Source organism: Bos mutus, chromosome 10 (assembly GCF_027580195.1).
Source record: "Bos mutus isolate GX-2022 chromosome 10, NWIPB_WYAK_1.1, whole genome shotgun sequence".
NCBI classification, from domain to species: Eukaryota; Metazoa; Chordata; class Mammalia; order Artiodactyla; family Bovidae; genus Bos; species Bos mutus.
Genome location: NC_091626.1, coordinates 80,550,396 through 80,566,943, shown reverse-complemented (window position 1 = coordinate 80,566,943; position 16,548 = coordinate 80,550,396). Strand labels below are relative to the sequence as shown.

At 37.2% G+C, this 16,548-nt stretch overlaps 1 protein-coding gene across 1 annotated transcript; it reads left to right on the top strand.

Annotated features, from left to right (window-relative positions):
• Positions 1 to 2,683: 2,683 nt before the first annotated feature.
• LOC102274349 (olfactory receptor 4F4) lies at positions 2,684 to 5,918 on the top strand. The gene is made up of 2 exons (XM_005908859.2): positions 2,684 to 2,737; positions 4,989 to 5,918. The coding sequence occupies exons 1-2, from the start codon at positions 2,684 to 2,686 to the stop codon at positions 5,916 to 5,918; spliced, it is 984 nt and encodes a 327-aa protein (XP_005908921.2).
• Positions 5,919 to 16,548: the final 10,630 nt, after the last annotated feature.

Genomic DNA, 16,548 nt, shown 5'->3' with positions numbered 1-16,548 from the left:
CACACTGTATTTTGAGAAAAGTCACTATACTCAGCCCATACTTAAGTAATAAGGAGTTATTTTCCTCTTGATCAGGGTATCGTGCTACACAATTTATCTCTAATTCTCCTGAATGGGTGATTACTCTTCTATTCCATGTACTAATTTATTCAATCATTAATATTAGTTTGAAATCATGAATATTTATTTTATAATCTGGATTATAATCAAATACTGCTATTGGGAGCACTTTCATTTGGCTTTTAAGCCTCTTTGATGTATATCCACATCAAATTTTCTAAGTTTATGTATGTTTGAGCATTCCTTATTTCCTAGGACTAAAAGATGCTCCTGGTTTATCTTATATCTTAATTTCCTATTCCTACAAATAGCCATATCTCCAAAACGCCTTTTACTGGTAATGGTATTAGAAATAAACACATGCTTATTGTTTCTATGGTTTCATTGTATTTAGGCCCTCACAGATGACATGGCAAATGCCTAAGACAATATAGTCAAAAATACAGTATCATAAAAAATTTCACTGTACTAAAATCTCCTGTGCTTCACATATTCGTTATTCCCATGAACTCATGATCCCCTGACAAGCACCTAACTTTTCACTATCTCCATAATTTTGCATTTTCCAGAATATCATAAAAGTGGAATCATACTATATATAGACTTTTGAGATTGGCTTCCTTCATGTAGCAATAGACACTTAAGTATCTTCTATATCTTTTGATGACTTGATAGATTATTTGTTTTTATTATGGATAATATCCCATTGCTGGAGAAGGCAATGGCAACCCACCCCAGTACTCTTGCCTAGAAAATCCCATGGACGGAGGAGTCTGGTGGGCTGCAGTCCATAGGGTCGCCAGGAGTTGGACACCACTGAGCGACTTCACTTTCACGTTTCACTTTCACGCATTGGAGGAGGAAATGGCAACCCAGTCCAGTGTTCTTGCCTAGAGAACCCCAGGGACTGCGGGGCCTGGTGGGCTGCCGTCTATGGGGTTGCACAGAGTCGGACACAACTGAAGTGACTTAGCAGCAGCAGCAGCATCCTGTTGTACAAGTGTACCACACTTTATTTAACCATTAAAAGATTGAAGGACATCTTGGATGTCTCTAGTTTTTGGTAATTATGAATAAGGCTGTCACAAACATTCAAATACATGTTTTGTATGAACAGAATTTTTGACTAAGTTTGGCATACACCTAGCAGCACTATTATTTTAGCATATTTATTTCTCTAAAAACAAACATTTACACTGAAACAACCATTACAATGGAATATATTTATGCATAATATTATTTTAAATAAGTTAGAATTTAAAATATCTTTCCATACTCTATATCTTCCAAAGTAAAAGACTCCTCCATATGTATATACTGACATGTGCACATGTGAGTATATAACAGCATAGAAAAAAAAGTGGAATATAACTACCAAAATGTGAACAAATTTATGCTTCTGATGAAAAAAAAGTAGCAGCAACAGGCAGACATACTATCATATTTCCTTCTCAGATCTCTAAAGTGTTGGATTCTTGTCCATAAGGCTAAAATTATATAATATTTTATAAAACTAAATAAAAGGTAGTCTTCCCTTACTGTTTTGTTATTTTGAAGAATATTGATAATATTGCCTTTTGCATAAGTGCGTGCTCAGGTGTGTCCAACTTTTTGTTACCTGATGGACCATACCCCACCAGGTTCCTCTGCCAAAAGACTGTGCCAGCAAGAATACTGGAGTAGGCTGTCATTTCCTATTCTAGGGGATCTTCTCCATCCAGGGATTGTACCTGTGTCTTTTGTGTCTGCTACATTGGCCAGCGAAGTCTTTACTGCTGAGCCACCTAAGCGAGTGAGTGAGTGAGTGAGTGAAAGTAGCTCAGTCGTGTCCGACTCTTTGCAACCCTGTAGACTATACAGTCCTTGGAATTCTCCAGGCCAGAATACTGGAGTGGGAAACCTTTCCCTTCTCCAGCAGATCTTCCCAACCCAGGGATCAAACCCAGGTCTCCCGCATTGCAGGCGGATTCTTTACCAGCTGAGCTATCAGGGAAACTGAGCCACCTGGGAAGTCCCAATATTGTCTTGTACTCAATCTTAAATCAGGATCATTGCTCAAATAATCAAAGAAATTTTGACACTTTAAATTGTCTCTCTATTCTTCATTTGTATGTGCTCTATTCTTCTTTAAAACCCCATAAAACAAGCAGTCCAAGGCTGACTGCTCTACAATGGGCATACTCGGTGTACATTATTGAGTGAGCAACTGAGCACACGCACACTAACTAGTTCTTCTCCCTCTGCTAGTCAGACCATGTCCACTCACCCAAGTCATCTGGGACTAGAAATGGCAACTTAGTTCTGGAATACTGTTTCTGTTTTTTTGAAAGTTAATCCAAAAATGTTTTAAAACTGTGCTTAACTCCACCAGTAGAACTGTATTATTGTCCTCACACTGACCTTGACAAAAGGCACACTTTCCAGATGATATTCTCAATTCAGAGAGACAAGAATAAAGTGGTCTCAAGGGAGCATAGCATGGGTAGTTTGAGAGTTTCCTACTCCGGAGGCCACTCTCTACACTAAATATATGCCTCACACTCCCCCATAAATGCTGGTCACAACAAAAAGTGGATACTTTGCTTTGATGCAACATGATTCTATTTCAGATTCTATTTAGAATATGGAGAATGTTTTATCCTGGGGAAAAAATGTGGTCAAATACGGTGTCTCTCTGGTAAGAAGATACACTCTACACTCTGTTAATTTCTTAACTTCTCCCTTAGTTCCCTTCGTCTGTCATATTTAAGAAAATATTTTAATGCCATACTTCCATGCACACTAATTAGAATGGTTTGGAATTGTGCATAGCTTTCAGAAATATCAAGGGTTTCTTCTCCAAGGTACATCTTGGAACTTCTGGACTGTCTACATCATCAAAACGAGTAACTTCTACACAGTCTTACAGCTCCATAGGTGCCCTCTTTGAGGTAGTATTCAGGTCTTCACAATCATCAGATCCACAGTCATAGGGTCTACAGTTTTCCTGACTTAAGGAAAACTATATTCTAGGCACAGATACATAACTATAATTAACAGAAATTTCCAAATATTGAGAAAAGTGATGATTACTAATTTAACTCAGAAAGGAACCTGATAGAGATTATGGAAAGAAATCTCTCAAAGCCTACGATAGTCAATAGTTACCATGAAAATGAAATTATGCTCTTGGAACTGAACAGGAGATTGCAGAATGACAGCATAGATGCAGGACTGGCATCAGAGAGCATCGGGATTGCACTCCAGTCATGCTATTTCCCAGCTCTGAGACTCTAACAGGTTACACTAAGAGCCAAACTCAGAATAGTACAATATATTTCATTCATTTTATTGTATTTGGTTAATGTGAAGATTACTTTATAGATAGTGTGGATGAAAATCTCTAGCATAATGAGAGGTATTCAGAGAGAGTGACAGGGAGATACAAAGAAACAGAGAGGTTTACTTTTCCCATGACACTGAAATTACCAGCTCAAAAATGAAAATTAAAGTTGTCCCATTTTTTTAATTTTTACTTTTTAATTTTTCTTGAGTTTTTTTTTGTGAATTCTGCTCTAACTCATTTGATTTTATAATTATACTCTTAGAATCTTTACAGTTAGTTCTACTTAAGGTAAAGTTGAAAATTACATGCTGATTTATATAAGTAATTTTAACGTGTTGTTAATATAGTTTTAATATAATTATCCTGAAAGTGAAAGTGAAGTAGTTCAGTCGTGTCCGTCTCTTTGCGATCCCATGGACTGTATAGCCCACCAGGCTCCTCCGCCCATGGGATTCTCCAGGCAAGAATACTGGAGTGGGTTGCCATTTCCTTCTCCAGGGGATCTTCCCAACTCAGGGATTGAACCCAGGTCTCCCACATTGCAGGCAGACACTTTAAGCTCTGACCCACCAGGGAAGCCCAATGATTATCCTAGTAGCAATATTTTGCCCTTTCTAATTTAACTAAAGTAATATTAAAAACCTATTAAGTTAGTATTAGGTGAAAAAGCTGGCATAAGCTTTTATTTTTTGATATAACATATACCACCTACAATTTATTTCTTTTTCACTGAAGTGCTCAAAAGTGATCACAGTTCATAGTAAGAAAATATTCAATAAATTCCTGTTTACCACACTATAAAAAAGTAAAAGCCCCTCCTACATCTATAGCTTTCTAATTCTATTTTTATTTTCATCCTTGGTACCTGATAACTCTCTGGATTCAAACAAAAACAGTCTCATCAATAGCTTCAGTTACAGACAACAGGAGGGTAAACCTAGACTAAACCTCAGGCCCACAGCATTGAATTGATCATAATTCTTGATTCATAGTATATTCACACCATTTCTAATGGCAATTTTGGATTTGCTTGTTTTTTTAATAATAAAACTATAACTGTAAAACATAACTAATACAAGACTTAAATAGTTATAATATCATATAGCTGATAATATGTGCATCTTCATCCTGATCCTTAGCTGCCCAGAGTTGGAGTTACTTACATCATTTTTTAATACATAGTAATATATAGAAGTTTCTACAAAATGCAGCATTTTCTATTGCTATTCATTTTATTTGCTAATAAAATGAATTATTTTATTTAGCAAAAATTATGCTAATCTCTTTTTTCTTCATTACCATGTCTCAAAAAGCTACATCTCTGTCATTGTATATAGTTGTACTTTATTTGCTATGTTTCTGAATATTCCATAGTCCTGTTTATGTGCATAATTACAAATATCTCCATATATACAGTTGTAAGAATTTATCTCGAGTGTGCAAATGAGACTGAAATTGCTGGACCATAGGATGTGTAAGTATTGAGCTTTATAAGAAAATCACAAATTTTTTTCCAAAGTGCCTATTTAAGGATACACTTTCATCAGCAATAAATAAGAAACCTGCTTTATTCAGAAAATATATTTTCATTTCTTTCCTTCAGATAAAATTAGAAGAAACTGAACTAAATGGAAGAAGTAACCAGTCTGTAGTGTCTGAATTTATTTTTCTTGGGCTGTGTGATTCATGGGAACTCCAGGCCGTCCTCCTAGTGATATTTTCTTCTCTTTATTTAATCACCATTTTAGGCAACATCTTCATTGTTCTCCTAATTACTGCTGACCTTCATCTCCACTGTCCTATGTACTTCCTGTTAGCCAATCTTTCCTTCATTGACTTATGCCTTTCATCAGTAACCACTCCTAAAATGATCACAGACTTTCTCAAGGCAAACAAGACCATCTCTTTTGGAAGCTGCATGTGTCAGATTTTTTTTGGACATTTTTTTGGAGGGGGTGAGATGGTGCTGCTTGTGTCAATGGCCTATGACCGTTATGTGGCCATCTGCAAGCCACTCCATTACTCTAGCATTATGAACACACAAATGTGCATTCGGCTAGTGATGATATCATGGATCATTGGCTTTGTGCATTCAATAAGCCAACTAGCTATAATTATACAATTGCCCTTCTGTGGACCCAGAGAATTGGATAGCTTTTTCTGTGATATTCCATTGGTGATCAAGCTAGCTTGCGTGGACACTTATGTTTTAGAAATATTGATAAATGCTGACAGTGGGGTACTTGCCACAGTCTGCTTCATTCTATTGCTGATCTCTTACTCTTATATTCTGCTTACTCTCTGCCATCAGTCAAAGGATGGGGCATCCAAGGCTTTCTCCACTTGCACTGCCCATATCACAGTGGTCATGTTATTCTTTGGGCCCTGTATCTTCATCTACCTGTTTCCACTCAACATCACTTGGGTGGACAAGTTTCTTGCTGTATTTTATGCAGCCATCACACCACTACTAAATCCAGTCATTTACACTTTAAGAAACAAAGAGATTAAAATTGCCATTAAGAGACTATGATGATAGCTTATGGATTTCTGTTGGCATTTCATGATCTCGCATTATAAGAATGTGATAATTCCCAATTCACATATGGAAACCATGTGTATCTCTTGGCGAAAGTTTTGTGTCAATTCTATAGCATTCCAGAATTATCAAAATGAGTCCCTGTTTGGGAAATGTGGCCAGTCTTTAGAGCAATGATTTTGGTTGTTCTCAAGAATGATTTGGAATTAACAACAATGTTAATGTTAATTATTACTATCTGTACTGCTACTTCAACACAGACCACCACATCTGGAAATTTTCTAATCTGTTATGCATTTCTTTCAGCAAAGAATTTCATGTGGATCTTTTCTCTCTCTCTCTTTTTTTTTTTTTAAAGTTTATACACTGAATGCAGGGGTTTGTGCATGCTCAGTCATGTCTGACTCTGTGATGCCACAGACTGTAGCCCACCAGGCTCCTCTGTCTATGGAATTTTCCAGGCAAGGATACTGGAGTGGGTTGCCATTTCCTACAACAGAAGATTTTCCCTACTCAGGGATCAAACCCACATCTCCTGTATCTCCTGCATTGGCAAGCAGATTCTGTACCACTGAGCCAGTGCACTGAATACTGCTATCTTTATTTTACAAATTGATAAATTAGTCTATTGATTAGTTAACATTCTAGTTACCTTCTGGAGAGATAGCTAAGAGGGAATCATTAAGTATTCCTAATCATATTCAGAAAGAAATCTGAGTCATAATCATAATCTGGAGAGAGTGTTGTGCCCCCAACATCATGTCTCAGTCATTTCTGAAACAGTGTCTTTAAGAGATACATATTCAATACAAAGATGGCTATATTAACAACTTTTGGAGATTTTGCTTTTTCCCTTCCTATTTATAAATGGGTTAGGCAGTTCATTATACAAGTGAGTCAAAATATCTAGTTTTGGAATAAACTATTCATTTAATTCACTGAAGTATTCACATAATCTTTAAGAACGAGATAATGTACAGAGTTTGTGAATTATTCATTAGTACCTATAACAAAACAAAACTTTCTTCAGAAATTTTCCTACTCTGGGCCTCAAAATTTTATATAAATTTATATCCATTTATCTGAAATCAATGGATCTAGATATACTGCAAATTTCACATTACTTTTTAAAGAAGACATAGTCTTGTGTATTTTGTAACATTTACAATAGAAAATCTCAGGAATAAACCCTTAAATAAAATAATTGCCATTTTCGTATGTGTATGTGTATGTGATATGATATGTATCCTGATTTTTTTAAATTTTTCTACATCTGCATACTCGGTTTGTATACTATTTATTAACTTGTCTTTGATAACATTGATTTTTTTCTTATCTTTTAACATTCTGTTTTAAAGCCACTCCAGTATTTTTGCCTGAGAAATCCCATGGACAGAGTTGCCTAGCGGGCTACAGTCCATGGGATCACAAAGAGTCAGACACGACTGTGTGACTAAAAAAAAACAAAAACAAAAAATTCATAATTTCACATTTCTTTTAATTTTCTTTTTATTGAAGGATAATTACTTTAGAGAATTTTGTTGTTTTCTGTCAAACCTCAACATGAATCAGCCATAGGTATATATATATATATTCTCTCCCTTTTGAACCTCCCTCCCATCTCCTGCCCCATCTCACCCCTCTAGATTGATACAGAGCCCCCGTTTGAGTTTCCTGAGGCATTTAAAAAATTCCCATTGGCTATCTATTTTACATATGGTAATGTAAGTTTCCATGTTACTCTTTCCATACATCTCACCCTCTCTTCCTCTCTCCCCATGTCCATAAGTCTATTCTCTATATCTATTTCTCCACTGCTGCCCTGTAAATAAATGCTTCAGTACCATTTTTCTAGATTCTGTTTATATGTGTTAGAATACAATATTTATCTTTCTCTTTCTGACTCACTTTACTCTGTACAATAGGTTCTAGGTTCATCCACCTCATCAGAACTGACTCAAATGTATTCCTTTTATGGGTTAGTAATATTCCATTGTGTATATGTACCACAACTTCTTTATCCATTCATCTATCAATGGACATCTAGGTGACTTCCATGTTATAGCTATTGTGAATAGCTGCAATGAACAATGAGTCTTTTTCAACTTTGGTTTCTTCAGGGTATGTGCCTAGGAGTGGGGTTGCTGGGACATATGGTGGTTTTATTCCTATTTTTTTAAGGAACCTCCATACTGTCTTCCATAGTGGCTGCATCAGTTTGCATTCCCATCAACAGTACAAGAGTGTGCCCTTTTCTCCACACCCTCTCCAGCATTTATTGTTTGTAGACTTTTTGATGATGGCCATTCTGACTGGTGTGAAGTGATATCTCATTGTAGTTTTGATTTGCATTTCTCTAATAATGAGCAATGTTGAGCATCTTTTCATGTTTGTTAGCCATCCATATGTCTTCTTTGGAGAAATGTCTGTTTAGGTCTTTTTCCCACTTTTTTTTTTTTTAAACTTTACATAATTGTATTAGTTTTGCCAAATATCAAAATGAATCCGCCACAGGTATACATGTGTTCCCCATCCCGAACCCTCCTCCCTCCTCCCTCCCCATACCATCCCTCTGGGCCGTCCTAGTGCACCAGCCCCAAGCATCCAGCATCGTGCATAGAACCTGGACTGGCAACTCATTTCCTACATGATATTTTACATGTTTCATTGCCATTCTCCCAAATCTTCCCACCCTCTCCCTCTCCCACAGAGTCCATAAGACTGTTCTATACATCAGTGTCTCTTTTTCCCACTTTTTGATTGGGTTGTTTGTTTTTCTGGCATTGAGTTGTATGAGCTGCTTGTATATTTTGGAAATTAATCCTTTGTCAGTTGTTTCATTTGCTATTATTTTCTCCCATTCCAAGGGATGTCTTTTCACCTTGCTTTTAGTTTCCTTGGCTGTGCAAAAGCTTTTAAGTTCAATCAGGTCCCACTTATTAACTTTTGTTTTTATTTCCATCACTCTAAGAGGTGGGTCATAGAGGATCTTGCTTTGATTTATGTCATCAAGGGTTCTACCTATGTTTTCCTCAAAGAGTTTTATAGTTTCTGGTCTTACATTTAGGTCGCTAATCCATTTCGAGTTTATCTATGTGTATGGTGTTAGCAAGTGTTCTAATTTCATTATTTTACATGTAGCTGTCCAGTTTTCCCAGCACCATTTATTGAAGAGGCTGTCTTTGCCCCATTGTATATTCTTGCCTCCTTTGTCAAATATAAGGTACCTATAGGTGCATGGGTTTATTTCTTGGCTTCCTATCTTGTTCCACTGGTCTATATTTCTGTTTTTGTGCCAGTGCCATACTGTTTTGATGATTGTAGCTTTGTAGTATAACTTGGAGTCAGGAAGGTTGATTCCTCCAGCTCCATTCTTCTTTCTCAAGACTGCTTTGGCTATTCAGGGTCTTTTGTGTTTCCATATGAATTGTGAGATTTTTTGTTCTAGTTCTGTGAAAAATGCCATAGGTAATTTGATAGGGATTGCATTGAATCTGTACATTGCATTTGGTAGTAGTCATTTTCACAATATTGATTGTTCCTATCCAGGAACATGGAATATCTATCTGTTTATGTCCTCTTTGATTTCTTTCATCAGTGTCTTCTAATTTTTGTGTATAGTTTTTTGTCTCCTTAGGTAAGTTTATTCCTAGATATTTAATTCTTTTTGTTGCAATGGTGAATGGGATTGATTCCTTAATTTCTTTTTCTGATTGTTCATTGTTAATATATAGAAATGCAACTGTGTATTGATTTTGTATCCTGCAACTTGCTAAATTCACTGATTAGCTCTAGCAATTTTTCCATACTATCTTTAGGGTTTTCTATGTACAGTATCATGTCATCTGCAGACAGTGAGAGCTTTACTTCTTCTTTTCTGATCTGGATTACTTTTATTTCTTTTTCTTCTCTGTTGTAGCTAGGACTTCCAGAACTACGTTGAATAACACTGGTGAAACATTTATTTTGTTCCTGATCTTAGGGGGAGTGTTTTCAGTTTTTCACCGTTGAGAATAATGTTTGCTGTAGGCTTTCCAAATATGGCCTTTACTATGTTAAGCTATCGGAGAAGGCAATGGCACCCCACTCCAGTACTCTTGCCTGGAAAATCCCATGGATGGAGGAGCCTGGTGGGCTGCAGTCCATGGGGTCGCTCACAGTTGGACACAACTGAGAGACTTCATTTTCATGCATTGGAGAAGGCAATGGCAACCCACTCCAATATTCTTGCCTGGAGAATCCCAGGGAGTGGGGAGCCTGGTGGGCTGCCGTCTATGGGGTCGCACAGAGTTGGACACTACTGAAGCGACTTAGCAGCAGCAGCATGTGGAGGTATGGCCATTTTTTGAAGAATTTTAATCATAAATAGGTACTGAATTTTGTAAAAGGCTTTTTCTGCATCTATTGAGATTATCATATGGTTTTTATCTTTCAATTTGTGAATATGGAGTATCACATTGATTAATTTGTGCCTATTGAAGACTCCTTGCATTACTGGAATAAACCTAACTTAATCATGGTGTATGAACTTTTTGATATGCTGCTGAATTCTGTTTGCTAAAATGTTTTTTGAGGATTATTGAATCTATGTTCATCAGTGATACTGGCCTGTAGTTTTCTTTTTTTGTGTTGTCTTTGTCTGGTTTTGGTATCAGGGTGATGGTGGTCTAGAAGAATGAGTTTGGAAGTGTTTCTTCCTCTGCAATTTTTTGAAAAAGTTTTAGAAGGATAGGAGTTAGCTCTTCTCTAAATATTTGATAGAATTATCCTGTGAAGCCATCCGGCCCTGGGTTTTTGTTTTTGGGAGATTTTTGATCACAGCTTCAATTTCAGTGCTTGTAATCAGGTTGTTCATAATTTCTATTTCTTCCTGGTTTAGTATTTGAAGATTGAACTTTTCTAAGAATCTGTCCGTTTCTTCTAGGTTATTCATTTTATTGCCATATAGTTGTTCATAATAGTTTCTTATAATCCTTTGTATTCTGCATTGTCTGTTGTAAACTCTCCTTTTTCATTTCTAATTTTGTTGATTTGATTCTCTTTCTTTTTCTTGATGAGTCTGGCTAAAGGCTTGTCAATTTGTTTATCTTCTCAAAGAACCAGCTTTTAGTTTTATTAATCTTTACCATTGTTTCTTTCATTTCTTTTTTATGTATTTCTGCTCAGATTTTTATGATTTCTTTCCTTCTACTAATTTTGGTTTTTTTTTTTGTTCTTGTTTTTCCAGTTGTTTTACATGCAACATTAGGTCGTCTATTCGATGTTTTTCTTGTTTCTTAAGGTAGGATTGTATTGCTATAAACTTCCCTATTAGGACTGCTTTCACTGCATCCCATAGGTTTTGAGTTGTCATGTTTTCATTTCCATTTTTTTCTAGAAATTTTTTTATTTTTTGACTAACCAGTGGTTATTTAGAAATGTGTTGCTTGATCTCCATGTGTTTGTGTTTCTTACAGCTTTTTTTTTTTTCTTGTAATTGATATCTAGTCTCATAGCATTGTGTTTGGAGAAGATGCTTGATGCAATTTCAATTTTCTCAAATTTACTGAGGTTTGATTTGTGACCCAAGATGTAGTCTATCCTGGAGAATGTTCCATGTGCACTTGAGAAGAAGGTGCATTCTTCTGCATTTGGATGGAATGTCCTGAAGATATCAATGAGATCCAGCTCATCTAATGTATCATTTAAGATTTGTGTTTCTTATTAATTTTTTGTTTTGATGATCTGTCCATTGGTGTGAATGGGGTGTTAAAGTCTCCTGCTATTATTGTGTTACTGTCGATTTCTCCTTTTATGCCTGTTAGTGTTTGTCTTATGTATTGAGATGCTGCTACGTTGGGTGCATAGATATTTACAATTGTTATGTCTTCTTCTTGGATTGATTCCTTGATCAATGTGTAGTGTCCTTCTTTATTTCTTGTAATCTTCTTTATTTTAAGGTCTATTTTGTCTGATATGAGGATTGCTACTCCAGCTTTCTTTTGCTTCCCATTTGATTGAATATATTTGTCCATCCTCTCACTTTCAGTCTACATGTGTCTTGAGGTCTGAAGTGAGTTTCTTGTAGACAGCATATATATGGGACTTGTTTTTGAATCCATTCAGCCAGTCTGTGTCTTTTTGTTGGTGCATTTAGTCCATTTACATTTAATTGTTGATATGTATGTTCCTATTGCCACTTTCTTAATTGCTTGGGGTTGATTTTGTAGATCTTTTTTTTTTTTCCTTCTCTTGTATTTCTTGACTATTCAAGTCTGTTTAATATTTGTTGTGAACCTGGTTTGGTGGTACTGAATTCTCTTAACTTTTATTTGTCTGGAAAGCTTTTTTTCCTCCATCAATTTGAATCAGATCTTTGCCAGGTACAGTAATCTTGGCTGTAGATTTTTCCCTATCAGTACTTTAAATACATCCTGTCATTCCCTTCTGGCCTGCAGAGTTTCTGCTGAAAGATCAGCTGTTAAGCATATAGGGTTTCCCTTGTATGGTACTTGTTGCTTCTCCTTTGCTGCTATTAATATTCTTTCTTTGTGTTTAGTCTTTGTTAGTTTGATTAGTATGTGTCTTGGCATGTTTTGCCTTGGGTTTGTCCTGTCTGGAACACTTTGTGCCTTTTGAGTATTTCCTTTTCCATGTTGGGGAAATTTTCAACTATAATCTCTTCAAACATTTTCTCATAACCTTTCTTTCTCTCTTCTTCTTCTGGGACCCTTGTAATTCAAATGTTGGTGCATTTGATATTGTCCCAGAGGTCTCTGAGACTATCCTCAGTTCTTTTCATTCTTTTTACTTTATTCTGCTCTTCAGAAGTTATATCTGCCATTTTATCTTCCAGTTCACTGATTCGTTCTTCTACTTCAGATATTTTGCGATTTATTCTTTCTAGAGTATTTTTAATTTCAGTTATTGTGTTGTTTGTCTCTATGTTTATTCTTTAATTCTTCTAGGTCTTTGTTAATTGATTCTTGCATTTTCTCCATTTTGTTTTCAAGGTTTTTGATCATTTTTACTATCGTTATTCTGAATTCTTTTTCAGGTAGTTTGCCTATTTCATTTTCATTTATTTGGACTTCTGTGTTTCTAGTTTATCCCTTCATTTATGTAGTATTTCTCTGCCTTTTCATTATTTTTTTTTTAACTTACTGTGCTTGAGGTCTCCTTTTCCCAGGCTTCAAGGTTGAATTCTTTCTTCCTTTTGGTTTCTGTCCTCTTAAGGTTGGTCCAGTGGTTTGTGTAAGCTTCCTATAGGGTGAGATTTGTGCTGAGTTTTGTTTGTTTGTTTTTCCTCTGATTGGCAAGGCTGAGTGAGCTGGTAATCTTGTCTGCTGATGATTGGGTTTTTATTTTTGTTTTGTTTGTTGTTTAGATGAGGTGTCCTGCACAGGGTGCCACTGGTGGTTGGGTGATACCTGGTCTTCTTTCCAAGTGGTTTCCTTTGTGTGAGTTCTCACTTTTGGTGGCTCCAACAGTAAAGCATCTGCCTACAGTGCGGGAGACCTGGGTTCAATCCCTGGGTTGGGAAGATCTCCTGGAGAAGGAAATGGCAACCCATTCTACTACTCTTGCCTGGAAAATCCCATGTATGGAGGAGCCTGGTAGGCTACAGTCCATGGTATGTGAAGAATCGGACACAACTGAGCGAATTCACTTTCACTTTCAGGGTTAGTTCTCTGGTAGTCTAGGGTCTTGGAGTCAGTGCTCCCATTCCAAAGACTCAGGGCTTTATCTCTGGTCAGAAATGAGGATTCCACAAGTGTTTTGTTATGGCATTAAGTGAGATTAAAACAAATATCCAAAAATGAGAAACCAAAGGTGAACCTCAGACAAATAGCAGTAAGAAAATCAGGCAAATAATAATTAAAATAATGGAATATACACATATACATTATATATATATATATATATATATATATATATATATATATATATATAAAATATTCCCCTTTGTCAAAACAGTCCAAAAAAAAAAAAGTACAGTAGTTTGACCAGGTGAGCAAAGCAAATCAATATTTATACTTACCAGTTATGAACAAAACTAACTAAAACACAAACTGGAAAACAAAACTAAAACAAGATGTCAAGTGGGGAATAAAGCAATGAAAACAAAACTAACAAATATGTTGAGAGGAAAGGAAAGAAAGAAATGAAAGAAAGACTAGATATGCAAAGTTAAATATAGTTAGATGAAGATTTGTACACATTAAAGATTAACTACAAGGGGAAAAGAACAGTAGGAAAGGCAAACAAAGGAATAAATGCCAAAAAAAAATAGGTTTTTAAAATTTAAAGTTATTAAAAAAAAAGAAAAAAATGGAAGAAGAAACAAAAAAGGAAAACTCCACAGAACTGCAAAAGCCCAACAGAGGTTTATAACAACAATAAAAAGTGTGACTGAATAAACACATATACATATACACCCATAAACAAAATCAAAACAGTCCAACAAAAATAAAGTACAGTAGATTGACCCAGTGAACAAAGGAAACCAAACATTTTATCTACCAGAATAAAACTAACTAAAGCACAAACTGGAAAACAAAACTAAAGCAAGGTGTCAAGTTGGGAATAAAGCAATGAAAATAAAACTAACAAATATGTTGAGAGGAAAGCAAAGAAAGAAAAGAAAGAAAGACTAGATATGCAAAGTTAAATACAGGTAGATGAAGAAGATTTACATACATTAAAGATTAACTGCAAGGGGAAAAGAACAGTAGGAAAAGCAAACAAAGGAATAAATTTACCAAAATATTAGGCTTAAAAAATTAAAAAAATAGAAAAGAAAAATTAAAAAAAAGAAAGAGAACTCCACAGAACTGCAAAAGCCCAAGTAGAAGCAGAGGTCTATATCAACAATAAAAAATTTTGACTGAGGGAAAAAAAAAAGCTCAAAAGATTAATTAGATTTTATAATGCCAGTAAAATCGACAACTACAACAGAGGGGGATAGAAAGGTAAAAGAAAAAGAAAAAATCCAAAAGAATCTACAGATCAAGTCAAAACATAAGAGTAGTAAATGTTTTTCCTGAGTCACTGCTGTCAGTCCTTTCCCTCGCTGGGAAGTCACAGTCCATCTCATCTTCCTAGGATGCCCTCCAACACTATGCTGATCTCTGGACATGCTATGGGGGTAACTCAGATTCTAATCAGGTCATATTTCTCTGTGTTCTTGCCTCCAATGTCCACAGGTATCAGAACTAGTGCTTTTTCTTTTGTGGGCGCTCTAAATGACTTTTTATATATTCCATAGTCAGAGTCTGCCTAGTTGATTGTGTGGATTTAATCTGCAGCTTATACAGCTGGTGGGAAGGTTTTGGGTCTTCTTCCTTAGCCACATTAACCCTGGGTTTCAACTGTGGTTTTATTTCCACTTCCGTATGTGGGTCATCCACTGGGGTTTGCTCCTGAGGCTGCTCTGGAGGACTTGGGTTTGCCCTGTGAGGACCAGGTGTGGAGGTGGTGCAGCTTCTTGGGTTGCCAGAGCTCGAGCAGCACCAGGTACTCAGGGGAGTTGGTGGCTAAGGCAGCAGGAAATATAGTGCTCTAAAAGGGTATAGCAACCAGTATTGGCCAATACACTCCAGTATTCTCGCCTGGAGAACCCCCTTCCCTGACAGAGAAGACTGGCAGGCCACAGTCTACAGGGTCGTAGAACAGGGTCGTAGGGGACACTACTGAAGCAACCCTGCGCACATAGACACAAGGCTCTTTTTGCTGGTTGCAGCTCTGCCCCAAGGAGAGTTGAGCATGAAGGTAGGGCAGTTGCTTGGCTTGTAGGGACCCAGGTGGCACCGGGTGTGCAAGGACATGGACAACCTCTGCCGCAGGAGCTATGGCCCTATCAGAGTCTTTTTTTGAGCCCCTTGTAGCTAGGGATCAGAAGGCCTCTTTGGCCAGTCTTTCTCTGTAGCTTCCCCCTGCTCAACCCTGTTTAGGCACTTAGAGGGCTCCCTTACCTGAGGTCCTTCTCTGTTATTTGGAAGGTCAGACATATAGAGGGGCCCCACTGGCTGGGGTCCTACTCTGTAGACCAGCATGTCAGGCACTTAAAAGTGCACCCTGGGTGGGATCCTGCTCTTTAGTTCAGTGGTCAGGAATTTGATGGGCCAGCCTCTCTATTGTTCAGCTGCTGATGCTAGCGTATGGGGAGAGAGGCTATGGTGATGGCTCCACCCTCTAACACATGACTCAGCAGTATTTCCTTCCTTCCATGGCTGCCTGGCTTTCCTCCACAGGCGTTTCCCACCACAGTCTCCTCCCTCACATCCACCTCTCCTCAGTCAACAGCAGCCCTTGCCCTGGGATTCCTCCACAATCCCTAAACTCCAGCTCCCAGCCACCACACCTTCCAGGGGAACTGCGACCCTGTCTGGGGTATGTATGGCTGTGGCAAGGACTGTCTCACTCAGTTTAGGCTGTCACAGATCAGCTGTTTCACTCTCAGCCTTAAATGCTCCTCTGACTCAGACAATTGCCCCAATGTGGGGATTGGACCCCTGCTTCAGTTCCCCCACCTGCCGAGGGCAAGTCCAGTCCTACTAACACTCCTGTTTTTTCCCCAGTTCCTTCATCCTTCTGAGTTTTGTGTGGGTCTATATGTTCTTTTCTGCTGGTCAGGTACTCCTGT